This window comes from Capricornis sumatraensis, chromosome 1 (genome assembly GCF_032405125.1).
Source record: "Capricornis sumatraensis isolate serow.1 chromosome 1, serow.2, whole genome shotgun sequence".
Taxonomy (NCBI): Eukaryota; Metazoa; Chordata; class Mammalia; order Artiodactyla; family Bovidae; genus Capricornis; species Capricornis sumatraensis.
Window position 1 is genome coordinate 250,508,011 of NC_091069.1, and position 20,713 is coordinate 250,528,723.

Consider the following 20,713-nt stretch of genomic DNA (forward strand, 5'->3'; position numbering starts at 1 on the left):
GAGAAGAAGCAAGGCATGTCTCAAGCACAGAGCAGGAAGGAGGGAAGGTCCCTCCCCATCAGATGGGGAAGGGGTGAGTGAGAAGAACAAGGCATGTCTCCAGCACAGAGCAGGAAGGAGGGAAGGTCCCTCCCCATCAGATGGGGTCTCCAGGGTCAGAACGTGCACAACAAAGGGAGAGGCAGAGCGTTCTCCGGAGAGAAGGGAGGAAACCTGGGCTTCAGATCCGGGACTCTGACCAAACTAGGACAGATGAACGGGAAACGGTGCATATCTGACACACTGGTGAAATGTCTGACGCCAAATACGCGGAAACAGCCTAAAAGCTTCCAGAGAGTTTGGCATCCGACTTTCCTCACCAGTCAACATACCTGAAGACAGTTCAACCAAATCTTGAAAGTCTGAGGAAAGTGGATTATCAGGCAGATGGAGATTAGAGCACTTCGGATAAGACAGCTATTCTGAAAAGAAGTCACTCGTACATTATGTACAAAAACCTACTTGAGAGTACACGGTCCAGAAAAAGAGCGAGCGCAAAGGCAGGCACATATGAAAAACAAGAATAAAGAACAACAAAGTCAGCAAAAAGCAGACGGAGGGAGAGGAGGTCCACCGGCTTGGCCCTGTAGAATAAGCGCCTGCTGGATGCCCCGCCCCTCTGGCCTTCGACCCATTCTTTGCCATATGCCGTTCTCTGAGTTTTCAAAAACGCAGACACACCCCCATCAGACCATACAGGCCCCCACACTCCTGTCCACTGGAGTCAGCTCCTCCCTCGGCCCAAAGCCCCAGGCAGGTGCTGATTCAAGATCCCTGCAGCTGTGGCTTTTCCAGGAGGTCACATACATGGAATCGTACACTGGGTGGCCTTTGGGGTCTGGCTTCTTTCGCTCCAAAAATGCAGTGGCCGTGGTGCCCTGTGCATCCGGGCTCATCCCCTTTCCTGCTGTGCGGTGTCCGGGGTGAGGGGCCTCCCCCATTTGTTCACTGCACAGCTGGGAGACACTTTCATGACTTCCTGTCTTTGGTGATTATGAACAAACCTGCTGTCTACATTCTCTGTGTACAGGTTTCTTTGTGATCGTGTTTCCATTCCTCTAGGATAAACACCCAGGCGCGGCAGAGCTGGATCGGATGCGAACTGTAGGTTTGGCTTGATAGGAACCTGCTAAGCTCTTTCCCCAAGTGGCTGTGCCATTCTGCATTCCCACCAGCAATGCGTGAACATTCTCGTGGCTGCATATCCTTGGCCAACAGTCAATATTGTGAGGGTTTTAATTTTGGCCATTCTAATAGGCCTGAGGGCTTCCCAGATGGCTCGGTGGTTAAGAGTCCACCTGCCAATGCAGGAGCTGTGAGTTCGATCTCCTGGGTGGGAAAATCCTCTGAAGAGGGAAATAGCAACCCACTCCAGTATTCTTCCCTGGAAATCCCATGGACAGAGGAGCCTGGCAGGCTACAGTCCATAGGGTCGCAAAAAGTTAAACTCAACTTAGTGACTAAACAGGGCTTCTCTCATTGCTCAGTTGGTAAAGAATCCACCTGCAATGCAGAAGATCCTGGTTCAATTCCTGGGTCGGGAAGATCTGCTGGAGAAGGAATAGGCTACCCATCCCAGTATTCTTGGACTTCCCTTATGGCTCAGCTGGTAAAGAATCTGCCTGCAATGTGGGAGACCTGGGTTCGATCCCTGGATTGGGAAGATCTCCTGGAGAAGGGAAAGGCTACCCACTCCAGTATTCTGGCCTGGAGAATTAAGAGTCAGACACAACTGAGCAACTTTCACCCCACTTCACTTCACTTAGTAACCTAACAACAATATGTATGCAGTAGTACCTTAGTATTGGAGAAGGCACTGGCGACCCACTCCAGTACTCTTGCCTGGAAAATCGCATAGATTGAGGAGCTTGGTAGGCTGCAGTCCATGGGGTCGCTAAGAGGCAGACTTGACTGAGCGACTTCACTTTCACTTTTCACTTTCATGCATTGGACAAGGAAATGGCAACCCACTCCAGTGTTCTTGCCTGGAGAATCCCAGGGATAGAGGAGCCTGGTGGGCTGCCATCTATGGGGTCGCACTGAGTCAGACGCGACTGACGCGACTTAGCAGCAGCTGCACTACCTTAGCATAATTTAAACTTGCATTTCCCCAAAGACCAGTGATATGGTGAGGTTCTCTAATGTACCTATTTGCCAAACTTATCCACAGTGGCTGTGTCATTTATGATATTATTTTATGTATCAAAGCTCCAGTTTCTCCACAACCCTGCCAACACTGGCATGTTAATTGTTTTTCATTCTAGCCTTTCTCATAGATATGAAGGGGACTTTTTTGAGGTTTTAATTTGCACTTTCCTAATGAGTAATCACGTGGAGCATCATTTTATATGCTTATTTGCCATTCCGGCATCTTCTTTGGTATTTCTTCAAATCTTTAGGCCCTTTTCTTTGTTAGTTTTTCTTGATGTTGGATTTTGAGTGTTCTTTATATATTTTGGATACAAGGACTTTAGTCAGATGTGTGATTTGCAAATATTTTCTCCAGTCTATGGCTTGTGTTTTCATTCTTTAAGAGAGTCTTTTGATGAACAAAATAGTTTAATACTGATAAAGTCCAGGGTATTCCTTTTGTCTTTTAGCGATCGCGCTTTTGGTATTGAATATAAGAACTCTGCCTAACCATAAGGTCACAAAGATTCTCTCCTATGTTTTCCTCTGAAAGTTTAAAACTTTCACATTTTATATTTAGGTCTCTGAAACACTTTGATTAAAGTTTTACATTAAGTAAAAATTGAGGTACGTGTCAAGGCTTACTTTTTGTTTTGCATATAGACATCCATTGTTCCAATCTGCCTTTGCACTTTTATAAAAAATCAATTGATTTCACTTGTGTGGGCCTGTTTCCTTTTCTGTGTCATTCATCTGGGCCTGTACCTTCGCTAGCATTGGATTGATTTGATTATTATAGCTTTATGGTGAACAGGGAACTCAGATAGGGTGAAACCTCCAACTTTCTTCCCCATTCAAATTTTGTGGCTCCTTGAGCTCCTTTGCCTTTCAAATAATTTTAGGGTCAACTTATTGATACCAACAAAGAAACTCCATTTATTATTGGAATTACTTTGAATCTATAGATCAATTAGGAGGTGATGTGCTGTGTTTAGTCACTTAGTCGTGTCCAACTCTTTGTGACCCCATGCACTGTAGCCTGCCAGGCTCCTCTGTCATGAGGATTCTCCAGGCAAGAATTCTAGAGTGGGTTGCCAAGCCCTCCTCCAGGGGATCTTTCCAACCCAGGGATCGAACCCATGTTTTCTGCACTGCTGCCAGATTCTCTAACATCTCAGCCACCAGGGAAGCCCAAGAGGACTGGAGTGGGTAGTCTATCCCTTCTCCAGGGAATCTTCCCAACCCAGGAATCAAACCAGGGTATCCTGCATTTCAGGCAGCTCCTTTACCAGCTGAACTACCAGGGAGGCCCCAGTTTGGAGCAACTGACATCATAATAATATTTAAACATGCAGACATGGTCTAGTTCTACACTTATCTGTGTCTTCTTTTTCTTTCATCAGTGTTTTTATAGATGTCATTATGTACATATTCTGTAAAACTTATACCTGTTCTCAGTTTTTAATTCTAACATACATTTAAACAAAAACCTTATTTCAATTTTATTGGTATTATATAGAAATATAAGTAGTTTCTAAATTCCTTGTTTATTTATTATTATTAGTGTCTTTGGTTGTGCTGGGTCTTCTTTCCTGTCTGAGGCTTTTTCGGATGCAGTACATGGGCTTTCTCATTGCGGTGGCTTCTCTTGTTGTGGAGTCTGGGCTCGCGGTGCACAGGCTTCTGTGGTGCACCAGGGAGGCTCAGTAGGCGTAGCTTGCAGGTCCTAGAGTGTGTACATGCATGCATGCTCAGTTGCTAGTCGTGTCTGACTCTTTGTGACCCCCATGGACTGTGGCCCAACAGGCTGCACTGTCCATAGGATTTTCCAGGCAAGAATCCTGGAGTGGGTTGCCATTTCCTCCTCCAGGGGATTTTCCCCACCCAAGGATCAAACCTGCATCGCCTGAGTCTTCTGCACTGGCAGGTGGATTCTCTACCACTAAGCCGCCTGGGAGGCCCCCTAGGTGTATGGGCCTCAGTAATGGCGGCGTGCAGGCTGTAGAATCTTCCCCAGTCGGGGGGTCGAATCCATGTCCCCTGCATCAGCAGGTGGATTCTTATCGACCTAGCTCCCAGGGAAGTCCAAGAAATAGAATGAATTTTTATTACTCCAGGCTTGCATCCTTCAACTTGCTAAACCCTCATGTATTTCTACGAGTCTTTTTGTAGATTATTAAGGGTTTCCGATGTGGACAATCACACCCTCTGTGAGTAGAGTTGATTTTATTTCTTCGGTATGCACCCTTGTATTTGTTATTTTGTTGCACAAGAGGTGATCTTAAGTATGATGTTGAAGGAATGCAGAGAGAAGACACCTATGTCTGGCTCCTGGTCTTAGAGGAAAAGCATTCAGTCTCTTACAAAAATCCTCATCAAAATACTAGCAAACTGAATTCAGCAGCAAATTAAAAGAACTGTACACCATAACCAAGGCGGATCTCCTGGCAGAATGCAAGGGTGAAAGAAATGATATGAAAATCAATGAATATAATACACCACATTAATGGAATGGAGGGGGAAATACAAAATCATCTCAACTGATGCAGAAAAAGCACTTGACAAAATTCAACACCTTTTATGATAAAAACACTCAACAAACTGAAGGTAGAAGGAAACTGCCTCAACATAATAAAAAAAAATATGCATTTGAAAGATCCACAGCAAACTTCACACTTGGCGCTGAAAGACTGAAAGCTTTTCTTTTAAGATCAGGAGCAAGGCAGGGTTGCCCACTTTTGCCACTGCTATTCATCAGTCCTGGAAGTTCTAGGAGAGCAGCTGGACAAAAGGAAAAATAAAAGGCATTTAAGTTGAAAAAGAAGAAGTAAAATCATCTCTGTTAACAGATGTTATACATACATAATCCTCATATGTACAAAATCCTAAAAATTCCATAACTACACACAAAACCATTACAACTAATAAGTGAATTCAGCAAAACAGCAGGATAGAAAGTCAATTTTTACTTGCATTTCTATACACTAATAATGAATAACCCTAAAAGGAAATTACAAAAGTGATTTCATTTAGAATATTATCAAAAAAGTAAAATACTTAGGAATTAATCAAGGAGGTCAAAAACTTATCCAGTAAAATGTACAAAGCATTGTTGAAAGAAATACACGAAGACATAAGTAAATGATAAGATACCCCATATTTATGGATTGGAAGCTTTAATATTGTTAAGATGTCATTACTATCCAAAGCAATCTATATATTTAATACAGTTGCTATCAACATCTTGATGACTGTTCACAGAAATAAAAAAACTCATTCTAAAACTCATATGGAATGTTAAGGGACCTTGCATAACCAAAAAAAAAAAAAAAAATCCTGAAAAAGAACAAAGCCAGAGGAACCATACTTCCTGATTTCAAAGTTCAATACAAAGTGACAGTAATGAAATACAGTGGTACTGGCACAGAGTCAGACATAGAGATCAATGGAAGAGAGTACAGGATCGAAAATAAACCCTCACACATTAGGTCAAACCATTTTTGACCACGGCCTTAAGTCCATTCACTGGAGAAAAGACAGTCTTTTCAACAAATGGTTCTAGGAAAATTGGATATTCACTTGCACAAGAATGAAGTTAGATCTATATCTAACATCATATACAAAATTAATGCAAAGTGGATCCTCAGTCTAAAAGTAAGACCTGTAACTATAAAACTTTGAAGAAAAAATAGGATAAAACTTCACAGCCTTGAATTTGGCAGTCATTTCCTGGATATGACACCAATGACACAGTCAGCATCAGAAAATATAAAAACAGGACTTCAGGAAATTTTTAAATATATTTCATCAAAATGTAGTATCAACAGAGAACAAAGATAACCCAAAGAAATGTGAGGAAACATTTGAAAATCATATAGCTGATAAGAGATTAATATCCAGAATGTATAGAGAACTCCCAAAACCCAAAAACAACAACTAAAAACCTAACTCAAAAATGAGCAAAGGCCACGAATAGACACTTTTCCAATGAAGGTATACAAATGGCCCATAAGCAATGAAAATATACTCAATATAACTAATCATTAGAGAAATGCAAATAAAAACTACAGTGAGGTACCACCTTGCACCTCTTAGTATAATGACCATTTACTTAAAAAAACAACATAATACTGGTAAGACTGTGAAGACACTGGAACACTTGTACACTGTTGGTGGGAACATGAACCGGTACAGCTATGTGGAAATCAGTATGATGGTTCCTCAACAAATTAAAAGTAGAATTACTGTCTGATCCAGTATTTGTACTGGGTCTATGAGAAAAGAATTGAAAGCAAATCTTGAAGAGATATTTGTAAAATCAATTCATAGACACATTTTTCACAATAGCTGAAAAGTGGAAGCCATCCAGGTGTTCACTGATGGATAATGGACATAGGATGGAATATTATTCAACCTTTAACAGGAAGTAAATCTGGCACTATTATGGATGAACCATGAGGACATTACGGTAAGATAAATAAGCCAGTCACAAAGAGACACATACTTTGTGATTTCACTTACACGAAGTACTTTAGAGACAAAAAGTAGAATGATGCTTTCCAGGGGCTGTGAGAAAGGAAGTATGGAGATTCTTGTTTCATGTGCATAGAGTGTGTTTGGCAAGATAAAGAGTACCGAGTGCAGATAGTGGTGATGGTTACACAAGGTTATGAATGTACTTAATACCATTGAACTGTACACTTGAAAGTGGTTAAGGTTGTCAACTTTGTGTTATGAATATTTTACCTCAATAACAAAAACAGAAAAAGGCTATCAAGGCATGAAGGCACATGAAGGAAACGTAAGTGCACATTGCTAAGTGAAAGAAGCCCATCTGAAAAGTTTCCACTCCTGATGCTTCCAGGGATACGACATTCTGGAAAAGACACAACCATGGAGTCGGGAAAAAGATCAGTGGTTGCCAGGGGTTAGCAGGGAAGAAGAGATGAACAGATGGAGCACAGAGGACTTTTAGGGCAGGGAAACTGTTCCGTAATGGTCCACAGGTGTTATAACCCATTTATCAAAACACATAGAACTTAGCAACAGCAAGAGTGACCTCTAATGTAGACTATGGACTTTGGGTGATATTAACATGTCAGGGTAGGTTTATCCATTATGACGAATGTAGCCCATTTGTAACAAATGCATCAAACCACAAGATACTGATGGTGGGGTAGGCTGTGCCTGTGTGAGGGTGGGGATATACAGGAGCTCTGTACTTCCCACTCAGTTTTGCTGTGAACCTAAAACTCCCTTAAAAAACAAGATATGTTAAGCTGATACAGGGCAATTGAGGAGATCTGCTTTTTTTTTTAAAGTGAATTTTGGTTATCTGTGTCTTCAAGGAATGTGTCCATATCACCTTAATCGCTTATTGCATTTCCTTTTAATATCTGTGGGGTCTGTGCTAATTTCTCCTCTTCCATTCCTACTATTTTCTCTCAGAGTTGAGGCAAAATCCTTGGGAAGAGCCAACCCATGTCCTGAGACTTATGAATATTTCCAACAGGCAGGTGGGGGCAGGTCCTTTTAAGGCTCTCTTTCATCTCTGCGAATCAGTTCAGCTAACTCTATGGGTTTTGCCAGGCTCAGCCTCACCTCTGTTTGCTTATCATTTCTCAGGGGACACTTAAGGGAGACCCTCCGTGGACAGGGGAGTTCCTCAGAACAGCTCTCTTCTCTCTGGCATCCTGACCCCAGACTAGCTGCCCCACACTGCCCCCAATTCCCAGACCAGCTCTAATACTGAGGGATCCATGGCACTCCACCTGGGTTTCTGGCCTGGGTCCTGGAATCATTCTCGAGGGGGTGGGCTGGGCAGCTGTGAGACCCACTCTGTTTCTTTCCCTCCCAGGTGGGCCTGTGTTGTCCTCCTCAAGTCCAGCATCTCAACTTCTAGTGTCCTGACCTTGTTAGCTCTCTGGATCAGTCGGGTGGGAGGTCATCCAGGCCCTCTCACTCCACACGGTTGGAGCAGCACCCCCACCACCACATTTCTGCTAAAAGTGCAGACCCACTGGCAGACCAAAAGGGGTGACCCCAGCCACATGCAGGTGTGTCACACGGGGTCCTTAGGCCTCCCACATGGAGCGGACTCAAGGGGCCAGTTGGTCCATATGTTTCAAGTGGGCAGGAACAGTCCAGGGAGCCTGAGAAACCCCTAGACCATGACAGGTCTGCAGGGGACCAGCCGCGGGCCAAGGCCTGAGCAGGCACTGACTTCCTGGAGAAGCAGGAGCCCCACCTTGCGACCCTGCCCAGAGGGGTCAGGCCCATGCCCTTTGGGGTCTCAGCCACTTACTGCCGGGGCTTCCCTGGTGACTCAGACGGTAAAGAACCTGCCTGCAATGTAGGAGATCCCAGTTCAAACCCTGAGTCAGGAAGATTCCCTGGAGAGGCAATAGCAACCCACTCCAGTATTCTTGCCTGGAGAATTCCATGGACAGAGGAACCTGGTGGGCTACAGTCTATGGGGTCTCAGAGAGTCGGACATGACTGTGTGACTCACACACTCGCTTACCAACAGAAATGCTCTCGGCTGGAGGAGACTAGTGTCAAGTCACAATCGTGTGTTTCCTTGCACGCCTGCACCCAGCCCACCAGGGAATCACACGAAGGGAGCAGATCAGGTGATGATGTGAATTTATTTATCCAGGTGCCTGAGGGGGAGCTGACAGGTGGGAAGTCGAGGCCAAGTGACCCAGATAGAGGATCTGGATGGGTAGAGGGGCAGCTGACCCAGAGAGAGCTGGAGACCACTCCTGGGAGGCAGAAGCCCCAGGGAGCCATGGGGTCGGGGTTCCTGGGGCAAGAGTGAGAGGTCAGTGGTCAGGGCAGTGGAGACATCGGGGACCCTGTCCTGTGTGAGGGCAACCACTCAGTGCAGGTCAGGACAGAGGACCAAGTCACAGGTGGAACCTGAGCTCGGCTGGCTCTGGGGTGACATGCCAGGTCAGCAGCAGGGCTCCGGGGCCGAGGTTGGGATGCAGCAAGCAGGGCGGGAGCATACGGGCCTGCAGAGCAGGGACACAGAGGAGGCTGGGCGGCAGCAACTGGGCTGGCAGGAGGAGTTGGGCACACAGCAGGTGGGGCGGCACACGGGGCGGCAGAGCAGGGACACGGAGGAGGAGGGTCTGCAGCAGGACGAGGGGGCTGAGCAGGTGGAGAACTCACAGCACACGGGCCTGCAGCAAACAGGCGTGCAGCAGACGGGCCTGCAGCAGACGGGCCTGCAGCAGACAGGCTCACAGCAGGCCTGCTGGCAGGGGGAGGAGGTGCAGCAGGAGGGCTGGCAGCTGGACTGCTGGCAACATGAGGAGGTTGAGCAAGGGGAGGCCTCACAGCAGACAGGCCTGCAGCAGACAGGCGTGCAACAGACAGGCCTGCAGCAGACGGGCCTGCAGCAGACGGGCTCACAGCAGGCCTGCTGGCAGGGGGAGGAGGTGCAGCAGGAGGGCTGGCAGCTGGACTGCTGGCAGCATGAGGCTGGGCAGGAGCTGCTGCAGGCTGCCTGGCAGCAGGGGCTCGATTCACAGCTCACTGGGGTGCAGAGGAGGGTCAGGAGGGGGGCCGGGGTGCAGCAGCTGGGGGCACAGCAGGGGGGCTCGCAGCAGCTCTCTGGACAGTCATAGCTCAGGTCGCTGGAGCAGATGGACAGGGTGGAGGCTGCCATGGTGGAGGCGGTGGGGCTGGAGGAGGGTTTGAGTGAGTGTGGGTGTATGAGCTGTGTGTGTGAGGTGCTTGGGCATGCAGGGCTTTTATACCTGTCCCCTGGCTTGTGTTGTCCCCAAAGGAGACTCCCAGCCCCTCCCTTCCTTGTTGGGGTTGACAGCTGGCAGCAAGAGCCCCTCATTAGTGCTGGCGTAGTTTCCACAATTGTTTTCACTCATTAAACCCGTGAGCATAAATATCCCATGTTTCAGGGTGTTTTCCCATTTCTGCTTTGCTTGGCTCCAGAAAAGATATAGAAAATATCTAGGTAAGATCCTAAATGAAATGAACCCTAATATTCATTGGAAGGACTGATGCTGAAGCTGAAGCTCCAATCCTTTGGCCACCTGATTCAAAGAGCTGACTCATTAGAATAGACCCTGGTGCTGGGCAAGATTAAAGCAGGAAGAGAAGGGGACACAAAGGACAAGTTGGTTAGATAGCATCATTGACTCAATGGACATGAGTTTGTGCAAGCTCTGGGAGATGGTGAAGGACAGGGAAGCCTGCTGTGCTGTAGTCCTTGGGGTCCTGAAGAGTGAGACACGACTGAGCAACTGAACAACAGGAATAGTTCTACCTGAGGTTTAGAGGTGATCGTGTCTAAATTGGTGAATTTAGATGTCGCAGCTCTCCCCTGTTTGAGGTACAGTACTTTAATATTATTTTGACTTTTACGCATTTTTAAACTTAGGTGTCAAGTGACATGTGCACGTCTGTAAAATGCAACTGGTCCAGGGGATGTGACCGTGGAACCAGCTGAGGGTCATGTTCAGCAGGGGCTCATGGAAGGTCCTAGCACTCCCGCCTCAGCAGCTGCTCTGCCAGCAGGAAGCATGGTGAGAGAGACATCCAGTCCCCTGCAGCCCAGCCAGTGTGCCTGAGAGGAGCGTTAACGAAGCGTGGGCATACGTGGAGTCTGTTAGGAGATCTCTTCAGGGAGCAGCACTCACAGGTGTCTGAGTCAGGGCTCACGTTCATCAATCTTCTACCCAGACCCAACTGCTCACAGCACACCCTGTGCACCCCACATTTCTCAGCCGAGCAAACAGCCCCTCTGGCCAGAGTTTGCCTTCCCCAAGGGGGATTCCCTGAAAGACTCAGAGAGAGGGAGGGTCTCCTCCTGGAGAGCCCACCTGTGAGCAGCGGAGACTCCAGGACCCGAGGAAACACCCAAAAGTAAAGCTCAGGCAAGAGCTGGTTTTCCTTGTGGATACAAGCCGATGTGGTCCCAGGGAGCCTGGAACAGAAAGTCAGCAAGGGCGGACTCTGGGGAAGACGGTGACGTCTGGGCAGCGGTCATCACGGAGGCCCTGACCATGGCTGTGGAGTCAGATGACACTGTCTGAGCACCTGTTCTAGGCCAGGTGGTGATCTGAACACTCTACACCTGCCAAGGCACTTGATTTCACATCCACTCAGCAGGAAAGTTACTGTAATTGGTGAGGAAGCCCAGGCACAGAGAAGTTAAGCAACCATGTCCAGGTCACACAGCCCAAAGTATCAGGACTGGGACTGGAAGCCGCCATCTGTATATAGGATCGAGGCTCTTACCCAGGACTTCCGACAGGCCAGCTTCAGTGCTACAAGCAGAAGGAAGCACATGTCCAAGGAAATTTAGCACCAGGCAGCTGTGCTGAAAATTTACAACAGAAGCGGGAAGCCTCAAAATTAACACCACAGAAAATCAACTCTGTGGTTTTCAGCACAAACACTGCTGGTTCCTCCAGTGCACAGAGGGAAAGTGTGCATGCTTGCTCAGGGGCTCAGTTGTGTCCGACTCTTTGTGACCCCATGGACTGTAGCCTGCCAGGTTCCTCTGTCCATGGGATTCTCCAGGCAAGAAAGAATACTGGAGGGAGGTGCCACCTTTTACTCCAACAGAGTGTAGCGAGAGTTGCTCAGTCATGTCTGACTTTTTGCGACCGCATAGATTACACAGTTCAAGGAATTCTCTAGGCCAGAATACTGGAATGGGTAGTCTTTCCTTTCTCCAGGGGATCTTCCAGGAATCGAACCCAGGTCTCCCACATTGCAGGCAGATTCTTTACCAGCTGAGTCACAAGGGAAGCCCAACAGAGGTGAAGATAAATCCCCAAATATGATGAGAGAAAATCTAATAAACAGACCATGTGTTTCGCTGACACCAAACATGATCACTCCATTGCTAACAAGGAAGAAGGAAGAGCCAGGATAGAACAGTAAAAACAGGACTGAACATGAACCACTCTGAGCTGAGTGCACCAAGGTGTGTGTGTTTGGACTGGAAGGGCCTCATGAATTCAAGAGCACTGGATTTTTAGAGCCCACCATAAACATACATTCAGTCAGTTCAGTTCAGTCGCTCAGTCATGTCCGACTGCGACCCCATGGACTTCAGCATGTCAGGCCTCCCTGTCCACCACCAACTCCTAGAGTTTACTCAAACTCATGTCCATTGAGTCAGTGATACCATCCAACCATCTCATCCTCTGTCATCCCCTTCTCTTCCTGCCCTCAATCTTTCCCCCATCAGGGTCTTTTCAAATGAGTCAGTTCTTCGCATCAAGTGGCCAAAGGATTGGAGTTTCAGCTTCAGCATCAGTCCTTCCAATGAACATTTAGGACTGATTTCCTTTAGGATGGACTGGTTGGATCTCTTGCAGTCCAAGGGACTCTCAAGGGTCTTCTCCAACACCACAGATCAAAAGCATCAATTGTTCTGCGCTCAGCTTTCTTCATAATACAACACTCACATTCATACAAAACTACTGGAAAAACCATAGCTTTGACTAGACAGACCTTTGTTGGCAAAGTAATGTCTCTGCTTTTTAATATGCTGTCTAGGTTGGTCACAACTTTTTTTCTAAGCAGTAGGCATCTTTTTATTTCATGGCAGCAGTCACCATCTGCAGTGATTTTGGAGCCCATAAAATAAAGTCTGCCACTGTTTCCACTGTTTCTCCATCTATTTGCCATGAAGTGATGGGACATGATGCCATGATCTTTGTTTTCTGAATGTTGAGCTTTAAGCCAACCTTTTCACTCTCCTCTTTCTCTTTCATCAAGAGGCTCTGTTGGGAGCCAGCGTGAGGAACTCCACCCATGGCAAAGGTCATGAGGAAGGAAGCTTGGCATACGCAAAGGCGTGATCAAGCCTCAGGAAACCCCCTGTTCCTGAGCATCTACCCCCTAAACCAGAGTACTTTATGGGGAGCTCTCCCCCATAACCATTTCTCTCAGAGAAGGAGTTAACTTGCAGCTCCAGTTAATAAAAATTCCTGGGCATGACAAGAGTGTTTCAACTTATGAACTCTGAAGGTTCTCTGGCCTGCCTGATCAGGCTCGTCCGGCCACATGTGATTGTTTATACCCTCCCAACTGTGAGAGGCATGGGATGTTTTAAAACTTTCTAAATACAGACTCTTTTGAGAAGTTAGAAGATCATTAGTATAGTATTAGTGGGTTGATTAGGAATTATATTGGTGAAGGGTTTTTTCTTCATTTGTCGTGCCAATAACTACTGCTAATTCTCTGCCCTGGGTGTGACAAGGATGTCTCAGGTCAAACCTCTCTGCTGACAGACTAGCTTGTGTGATAACCCCTCAACCATAAACAGCACAGAGAGTTTGGAGTATTAGCATAGGGCTTTTTTCATTGATGAGTCAATGATTGCCATCAGGCCTCCATATCCTTAGGCACCTGGGAATATATTAATCAATATATTTGGAATATAGAAAAGGAAATATAGTAGTTTTTGATGTTAGCAATGCTAGACTTTTTGAGTTAATGAATTTTCTCTTTTATTATAGACCACTGTACTTTGTTATAAATCACTATATATCACTATGCTACATAAAAATGCAACTTTATCTCTATCTTAAGACAAAATAGATCTTAAGGGGAACATTGGTGAAGGGTTTACATTTGTTGAGCCAATATTTGCTGTTAAATCTCCATATTCCTGCCCTTATAATGAATATAACTAGAATATAGGAGAAATAAGTATTAACCTTTAAGATTAATCATGTTAAACCTTAGGTTAAGTAAATTCCTTTCTTGATTGTAACTCACTACACCCTCACCCTATAGGAATGCAACTTTATTTGGAGGGTGGCGCCTGATTTAAGAAAAAATCACCCCTGGAAAAATAAGTTTTCTGGTTAACTGACCGGTATCAGAAAGGGCCATAAAATGTCAGCAGACCTCATGGCTAAAAGATGATGAAACTCATAAGACCTTTGTATAATTTTATATGAAGAACCTGATTGTGACAAGGGTCAGGTCTGCTGACCCCCACATGACTCTGTATTCATCCCTATGTATAACAAAAAGGTATATAAACAAACCTGAAAAATAAAGAAATCGGATCAGTTTCCAGAAAGACTGATTCCTCCGTGTCGTTTCTTTCTCGCTCCCCGTTTTCCTGGCTGAATTCCCATCTGGTACGAGGGTACGCACCAAGCCTACTGACTTTGCCAGGGCTTCTAAGATCGGACTGGGGAGGCCTCAGTGCCTCCTATCCCTCGGGAGAACAGAAAGACGCCTGTGGCCTACGTAAGTGGTGATTAGTATTCCACGTAAACCAGTTATTCAGCCTCTTTTTCTTCTACAATATCTGATTCTAATCTCCCTCTGTATCTGTAATTAAATAAGTTTTTTCCAGGACACCGATTTCGTCCCCACCTTCGAATTACCCTGGATCCACTGGGGCTGGACCCCGGCAAGGCTCTTTAGTTCCTCTTCACTTTCTGCCATAAGGGTGGTGTCATCTGCATATCTGAGGTTATTGATATTTCTCCCGGCAATCTTGATTCCAGCTTGTGCTTCTTCCAGCCCAGCATTTCTCATGATGTACTCTGCATATAAGCTAAATAAGCAGGGTGACAATATATAGCCTTGACGTACTCCTTTTCCTATTTGGAACCAGTCTGTTGTTCCATGTCCAGTTCTAACTGTTGCTTCCTGACCTGCATACAGATTTCTCAAGATGCAGGTCAGGTGGTCTGGTATTCCCGTCTCTTTCAGAATTTTCCACGGTTTATTGTGATCCACAGAGTCAAAGGCTTTGGCATAGTCAATAAAGCAGTAATAGATGTTTTTTTGGAACTCTCTTGCTTTTTAGATGATCCAGCGGATGTTGGCAATTTGATCTCTGGTTCCTCTGCCTTTTCTACAACCAGCTTGAATATCTGGTAGTTCACAGTTCACGTAGTATTGAAGCCTGGCTTGGAGTATTTTGAGCATTATTTGCTCACGTGTGAGTTGAGTGCAATTGTGCAGTAGTTTGAGTATTCTTTGGCAGTGCCTTTCTTAGGGATTGGAATGAAAACTGACATTTTCCAGTCCTGTGGCCACTGCTGAGTTTTCAAAATTGGCAGTTTTTAAATGAACTGAATGAAGGGCCGCTCCATCTCCAGGTAGGAAGAAACGGCCAACAGTCTGGTTTGGAAATGAACTATTACGAGGCGGACCCCAGATCTCTCCCACCAAACAGTGAAAGAAACAGAGCTTCTGGGGGAACACTGGGGACTAAGGCTGATTTTTCCCATTTTCAAATTATTACATCTTTCTCCTGCATTGGCAGGCCAAGTCTTTACCAGTAGTCCACCTGGGAAGCCCCTTATATCTTTCTCAAGTAAAGAGAACAGCAGTGTATTTTCACATAAGCAAGAGCATGGAAAACACTCGACTCATGTTTCCCTCTTGGAGAAACTTTTAAAGAAACAAGACAAATGATGGGAGTCCCCTGGAGGTCCCGTGGTTAAGGATCCACCTCCCAGTGCATGGGGTGTGGGTTCAGTGCCTGGTCAAGGAGCCACGATCCCACACAGCCCTCAGCCAGAAAAACCGAAACACAAAAAAGAAGCAATGTGGTAACAAACTCAATAAAGACTTTAAAAATGGTCCAGATTAAAAAAATCTTAAGAACAAAAAACAGAGAGAAAGAAGACAAATGGCCAAGTGAGGAACCATACAGGAGCACACGGGGAACTGGGCAGGTGTAGGTGCGAATGCCAGGAGCCAGCATGAGGAATTCCACCCGTGACAAGGTCAAGGCTAATCAGACCTCAGGTTTTCCCCCTGGAATTTCCTGAGCATCCACCCCCCGAAAAACAAGAATCTGCCTGCTTTTCCACTCTTCTGATATTCTCTGGAAAAAAGTCAATTCAGGGCTTTAGTCTTCTGCATTTGAAAGGCATGTTTCAGTTAAACCCCTCTGATAACTCTCTAGCTTGCCTAACAGGTTCCCCGGACCTCTTACAGCTTGTGAATTGCTTACAGCCCCCCAACTGCAAGAGGCACAAAGCTTAAAAGCATCTTAAAGATACAGAGCCTTTTCTAAAGAGTTAAAAATTATATTGGTAGAGGGTTTTCACTGTTGACTCAATGACTGCTGCCAGGCCTCCATATTCTTTATCTTTTAGGCACCTGGGAGGATGTTAATCAATGTAAATAGGATGTAGAAAAAGATATATAGTAGTTTTGATGTTAGCAACACTAGACTTTTGAGTTAATTACTTTTCTCTTTGTTATATATCACTGCACTCCTCTTGTATCCTTGCTATGTAAGAATGTAACTTTATTTAGTGCTTTCTGAGAATGGCACCAGACTTTGGGAAGATCAACACAAATAAGTCTTCTGGTTGACAAACCCTTATCAGAAAAAAGGCTGTAAAATGTTAATTGGCCCTTTCGGCTGGAAGATGATGTAAATTACCTAAGACTTGTGTGTACAATTAGGTATGCAGAGAGAAAAGCCTGGTTTTGATAAGAGTCTGGACTGCTAACGCTGCATAACTTTGTGTTACCCATTGATCTCCATGTTTTATCAAAAGTATAAAAGGCCCTCTGAACAACAGAGGATGGAGCCAGTCACTGGACTGGTTTCCCCCGTGTCTCTCTTTCTCTCTCCTTTTCTCCCTTTCCCTCCCTCTCCTCTTTACTTTAATTTCAGGCTGAATTCTCATCTGGGGCTCGGAGGCTCGCCAAGTCTACTTACCTGCCCTGGCTGTTAAGACCCGCGCGAAAGGGAGCCTAAGGCGAGGCACCCTTAGATATTCAAGCGAGCACAGATGGCCCAACGTAGATGGTGCAAATTCCTTGTCTGGAATTTTATTGGTCTTCCACGTAATCCAAGTTATTCAGCCCTCTTTTTCCACTTAATTTTCCTACTACACCTTTTCTTCCTAATCTAATCTTATATTAATTAATAAATAAGTTTTCCTCGCCAACACTGTCCACCCTTCAAATTCCCTGGATCCACCGGGGCTGGACCCTGGCATGCAAAGAATAAAAGACGCTTACTCCTTGGAAGGAAAGTTATGACCAACTTACATAGTATATTCAAAAGCAGAGATATTACTTTGCCAACAAAGGTCCGTCTAGTTAAGGCTATAGTTGTCCAGTGGTCATCTATGGATGCCACAGTTGGACTGTGAAGAAAGCTGAGAGCCGAAGAATTGATGCTTTTGAACTGTGGTGTTAGAGAAGACCCTTGAGAGTCCACTGGAGTGCAAGGAGATCCAACCAGTCCATCCTAAAGGAGATCAGTCCTGGGTGTTCTTTGGAAGGACTGATGCTGAAGCTGAAACTCCAATACTTTGGCCACCTCATGCAAAGAGTTGACTCACTGGAAAAGACTCTGATGCTTGGAGGGATTGGGGGCAGGAGAAGGGGATGACAGAGGATGATATGGCTGGATGGCATCACCGACTAGATGGACATGAGTTTGAGTAAACTCCGAGAGTTGGTGATGGACAGGAATGCCTGGGGTGCTGTGATTCATGGGGTCCCAAAGAGTCGGATACGGCTGAGTGACTCAACTGAACTGAGGTGAGAAGAAAAGGAAAAGTCTAAACAGCCAGAGCTATGGGTTCTGTTGGTACACACAAAGTCTGATCCTTCCCAGGCAGTGACCCTGGTGAGGTTCTGATACTTCATTAATATCAGATGGTTTGAAATGCTAAGCTTTTGGATTGTTGCTGCTGATTAGTCACTAAGTTAAGTCCAGTTGTTTGTGACCCTATGGACTGCAGCATGCCAGGCTCCTCTGTCCTCCACTATCTCCCAGAGTTTGCTCAAATTCATACCCACAGAGTCGATGATGCTATCTAAGCATCTCACCCTCTGCCGCTCTCAACTCCATTTGTCGTCAGTCTTTCCCAACATTAGAGTCTTGTCTAATGAGTCAGCTCTTCACATCAGCTGGCCAAAGTATCAGAGCTTCAGTGTTAGCATCAGTCCTTCCAATGAATATTCAGGCTTGATCTCCTTGCTGTCCAAGGGACTCCCAACAGTCTTCTCCAACACCATAGATCAACAGGACCAGTTCTTTGGTGCTTAGCCTTCTTCATAGTCCAACTCTCACATATATACATGACTACTGGAAAAACTACAGCTTTGACTGGACAGACCTTTGTTGGCAAAGTAATGTCTCTGCTTCTTAATATGCTGTCTAGGTTGGTCATAGCTTTTCCTCTAAGGAGCAAGCATCTTTTAATTTCATGGCTGCAATCATGAAATCACAGCCATCTGCAGTGATGTTGGAGCCCCCAAAATAAAGTTTGTCACTGTTTCCATTGTTTCCCCATCTATTTCCCATGAAATGATGGGACCAGATGCCATGATCTTAGTTTTTTGAATGCTGAGTTTCATCAGCTATTTCACTCTCCTCTTTCACCCTCATCAAGAGGCTCTTTAGTTTCTCTTCACTTTCTGCCATAAGGGTGGTATCATCTGCATAACTGAGCTTGTTGATATTTCTCCTAGCCATCTTGATTCCAGCTTGTACTTCATCCCACCTGGCATTTTGCATGATGCACTCTGCATATAAGCTACATAAGCAGGGTGAAAATATACAGCCTTGACACTCCTTTCCCAGTTTGGAACCAGTCCACTCTTATATATCCAGGTCTAATTATTGCTTCTTGACCCACATTCAGGGTTCTCAGGAGACAGGTAAGGTGGTCTGGTATTCCCATCTCTTTAAACATTTTGCATATATTGGGTTTAATAAAATGTAATTAAATAAACTCTACCTGTCTTTTTTCACTTTTAAATGTGGCTATTATAAGAGTAGGGCTTCTGGTGGCTCAGCAGTAAAGGATTCGCCTGCCAGCAGGCCCTTCAGGAGGGCACAGAGGCCCACTCTTCACTCCTGCCTGGAGAAGCTCATGGACAGAAGAGACGGGCAGCTTACAGCCCATAAGGTCACAGAGACTCAGATAAGCTTGAAGCTACTCAGCACACATGCATGCATATTATAATAGGTACAATTATATTTGAGGCCCCCAGTCAAGGCCCTTCACACTGTTCCACAGGTGTCTGACTACCCAGCACTGTCCTGAAGGGCCAGGGTATGTCCCTCCTCCCCGTATTTCCCCAGACGGATAGCTGCCTTAGTAATTGAATTCCTGAGAGCACCTGCCATTTCCAAATAGCCCATCCCCCTTGGCTGTCGGTCCCTGTGATGCATGGTTTCAAGTGTCAACTGACCAGGCCATGGTGCCCAGTCGTTTGGGTAAACATGTCTGGATGTCATGACACAGTGGCTTCTTAGGTGAGATCAATACTGAAATCAGTGGACTCTGAGTAAAACAGACTGCCCTACAAAATGTGGGTGTGCTACACCCAAGAGTTGAAGACGCTGAGAACAGACTGAGGTCCCCCAAGGAGAAAGAGATTCTACCAGCAGGTCATCTGTAGCTGCAACACCAATTCTTCCCTAGAAGCTCACCCTGCAGGTTTGGATCTTGCCTGCCTCCAAATTGTGTGAGCAGCTCCTCAACATCAATCTCTGCATATGTGCACATGTCTTATTGGTTCTTTCTCTGGAGAACCCTGACTCACACAGGCTCCCAACATCACTGCATGTGGCTCTCACCATCCAGACCTTCGCACACAGAGGGAAGCACTCACACTCATGTCCAGGGCACGAGACAATGGCTGGCAGCAGCCTGATTGAAGCTGTTTCTGGGGTAAGCTTTACGTTTTCAAGGCAGATGTTTACTAAATGGGGTCTCCTTTCTGAAAGAGATGGGAATACCAGACCACTTGTCCTGCCTCTTGAGAAATCTGTATGCAGGTCAGGAAGCAACAGTTAGAACTGGACATGGAACAACAGACTGGTTCCAAATAGGAAAAGGAGTACGTCAAGGCTGTATATTGTCAACCTGCTTATTTAACTTATATGCAGAGTACATCATGAGAAACGCTGGACTGGAAGAAACGCAAGCTGGAATCAAGATTGCCAGGAGAAATATCAATAACTTCAGATATGCAGGTGACACCACCCTTATGGCAGAAAGTGAAGAGGAACTAAAAAGCCTCTTGATGAAAGTGAAAGTGGAGAGTGAAAAAGCTGGCTTAAAGCTCAACATTCAGAAAACAAAGATCATGGCATCCGGTCCCATCACTTCATGGGAAATAGACGAGGAAACAGTGGAAACAGTGTCAGACTTTATTTTTTGGGGCTCCAAAATCACTGCAGATGGTGATTGCAGCCATGAAATTAAAAGACGCTTAACTCCTTGGAAGAAAAGTTATGACCAACCTAGATAGTATATTCAAAAGCAGAGACATTACTTTGCCGACTAAGGTCTGTCTAGTCAAGGCTATGGTTTTTCCTGTGGTCGTGTATGGATGTGAGAGTTGGACTGTGAAGAAGGCTGACCACCGAAGAATTTATGCTTTTGAACTGTGGTGTTGGAGAAGACTCTTGAGAGTCCCTTGGACTGCAAGGAGATCCAACCAGTCCATTCTGAAGGAGATCAACCCTGGGATTTCTTTGGAAGGAATGATGCTAAAGCTGAAACTCCAGTACTTTGTCCACCCCATGTGAAGAGTTGAC

General features: G+C 45.6%; 2 protein-coding genes across 2 annotated transcripts in view; both read right to left on the minus strand.

The window, feature by feature from the left end:
• Positions 1–20,713, minus strand: part of TSPEAR (thrombospondin type laminin G domain and EAR repeats) — a 103,827-nt gene that overhangs the window by 74,536 nt on the left and 8,578 nt on the right. The window lies entirely within an intron of this gene.
• Positions 9,125–9,844, minus strand: LOC138078557 (keratin-associated protein 10-8-like). Its single transcript, XM_068971400.1, has one exon. It carries the CDS (start codon positions 9,842–9,844, stop codon positions 9,125–9,127), a length of 720 nt encoding a protein of 239 aa, XP_068827501.1.

What these genes read in the sequence shown, in the direction of transcription:
- LOC138078557 (XM_068971400.1), bottom strand. Translation starts at nt 9,844, where the DNA reads ATGGCAGCCTCCACCCTGTCCATCTGCTCCAGCGACCTGAGCTATGAC.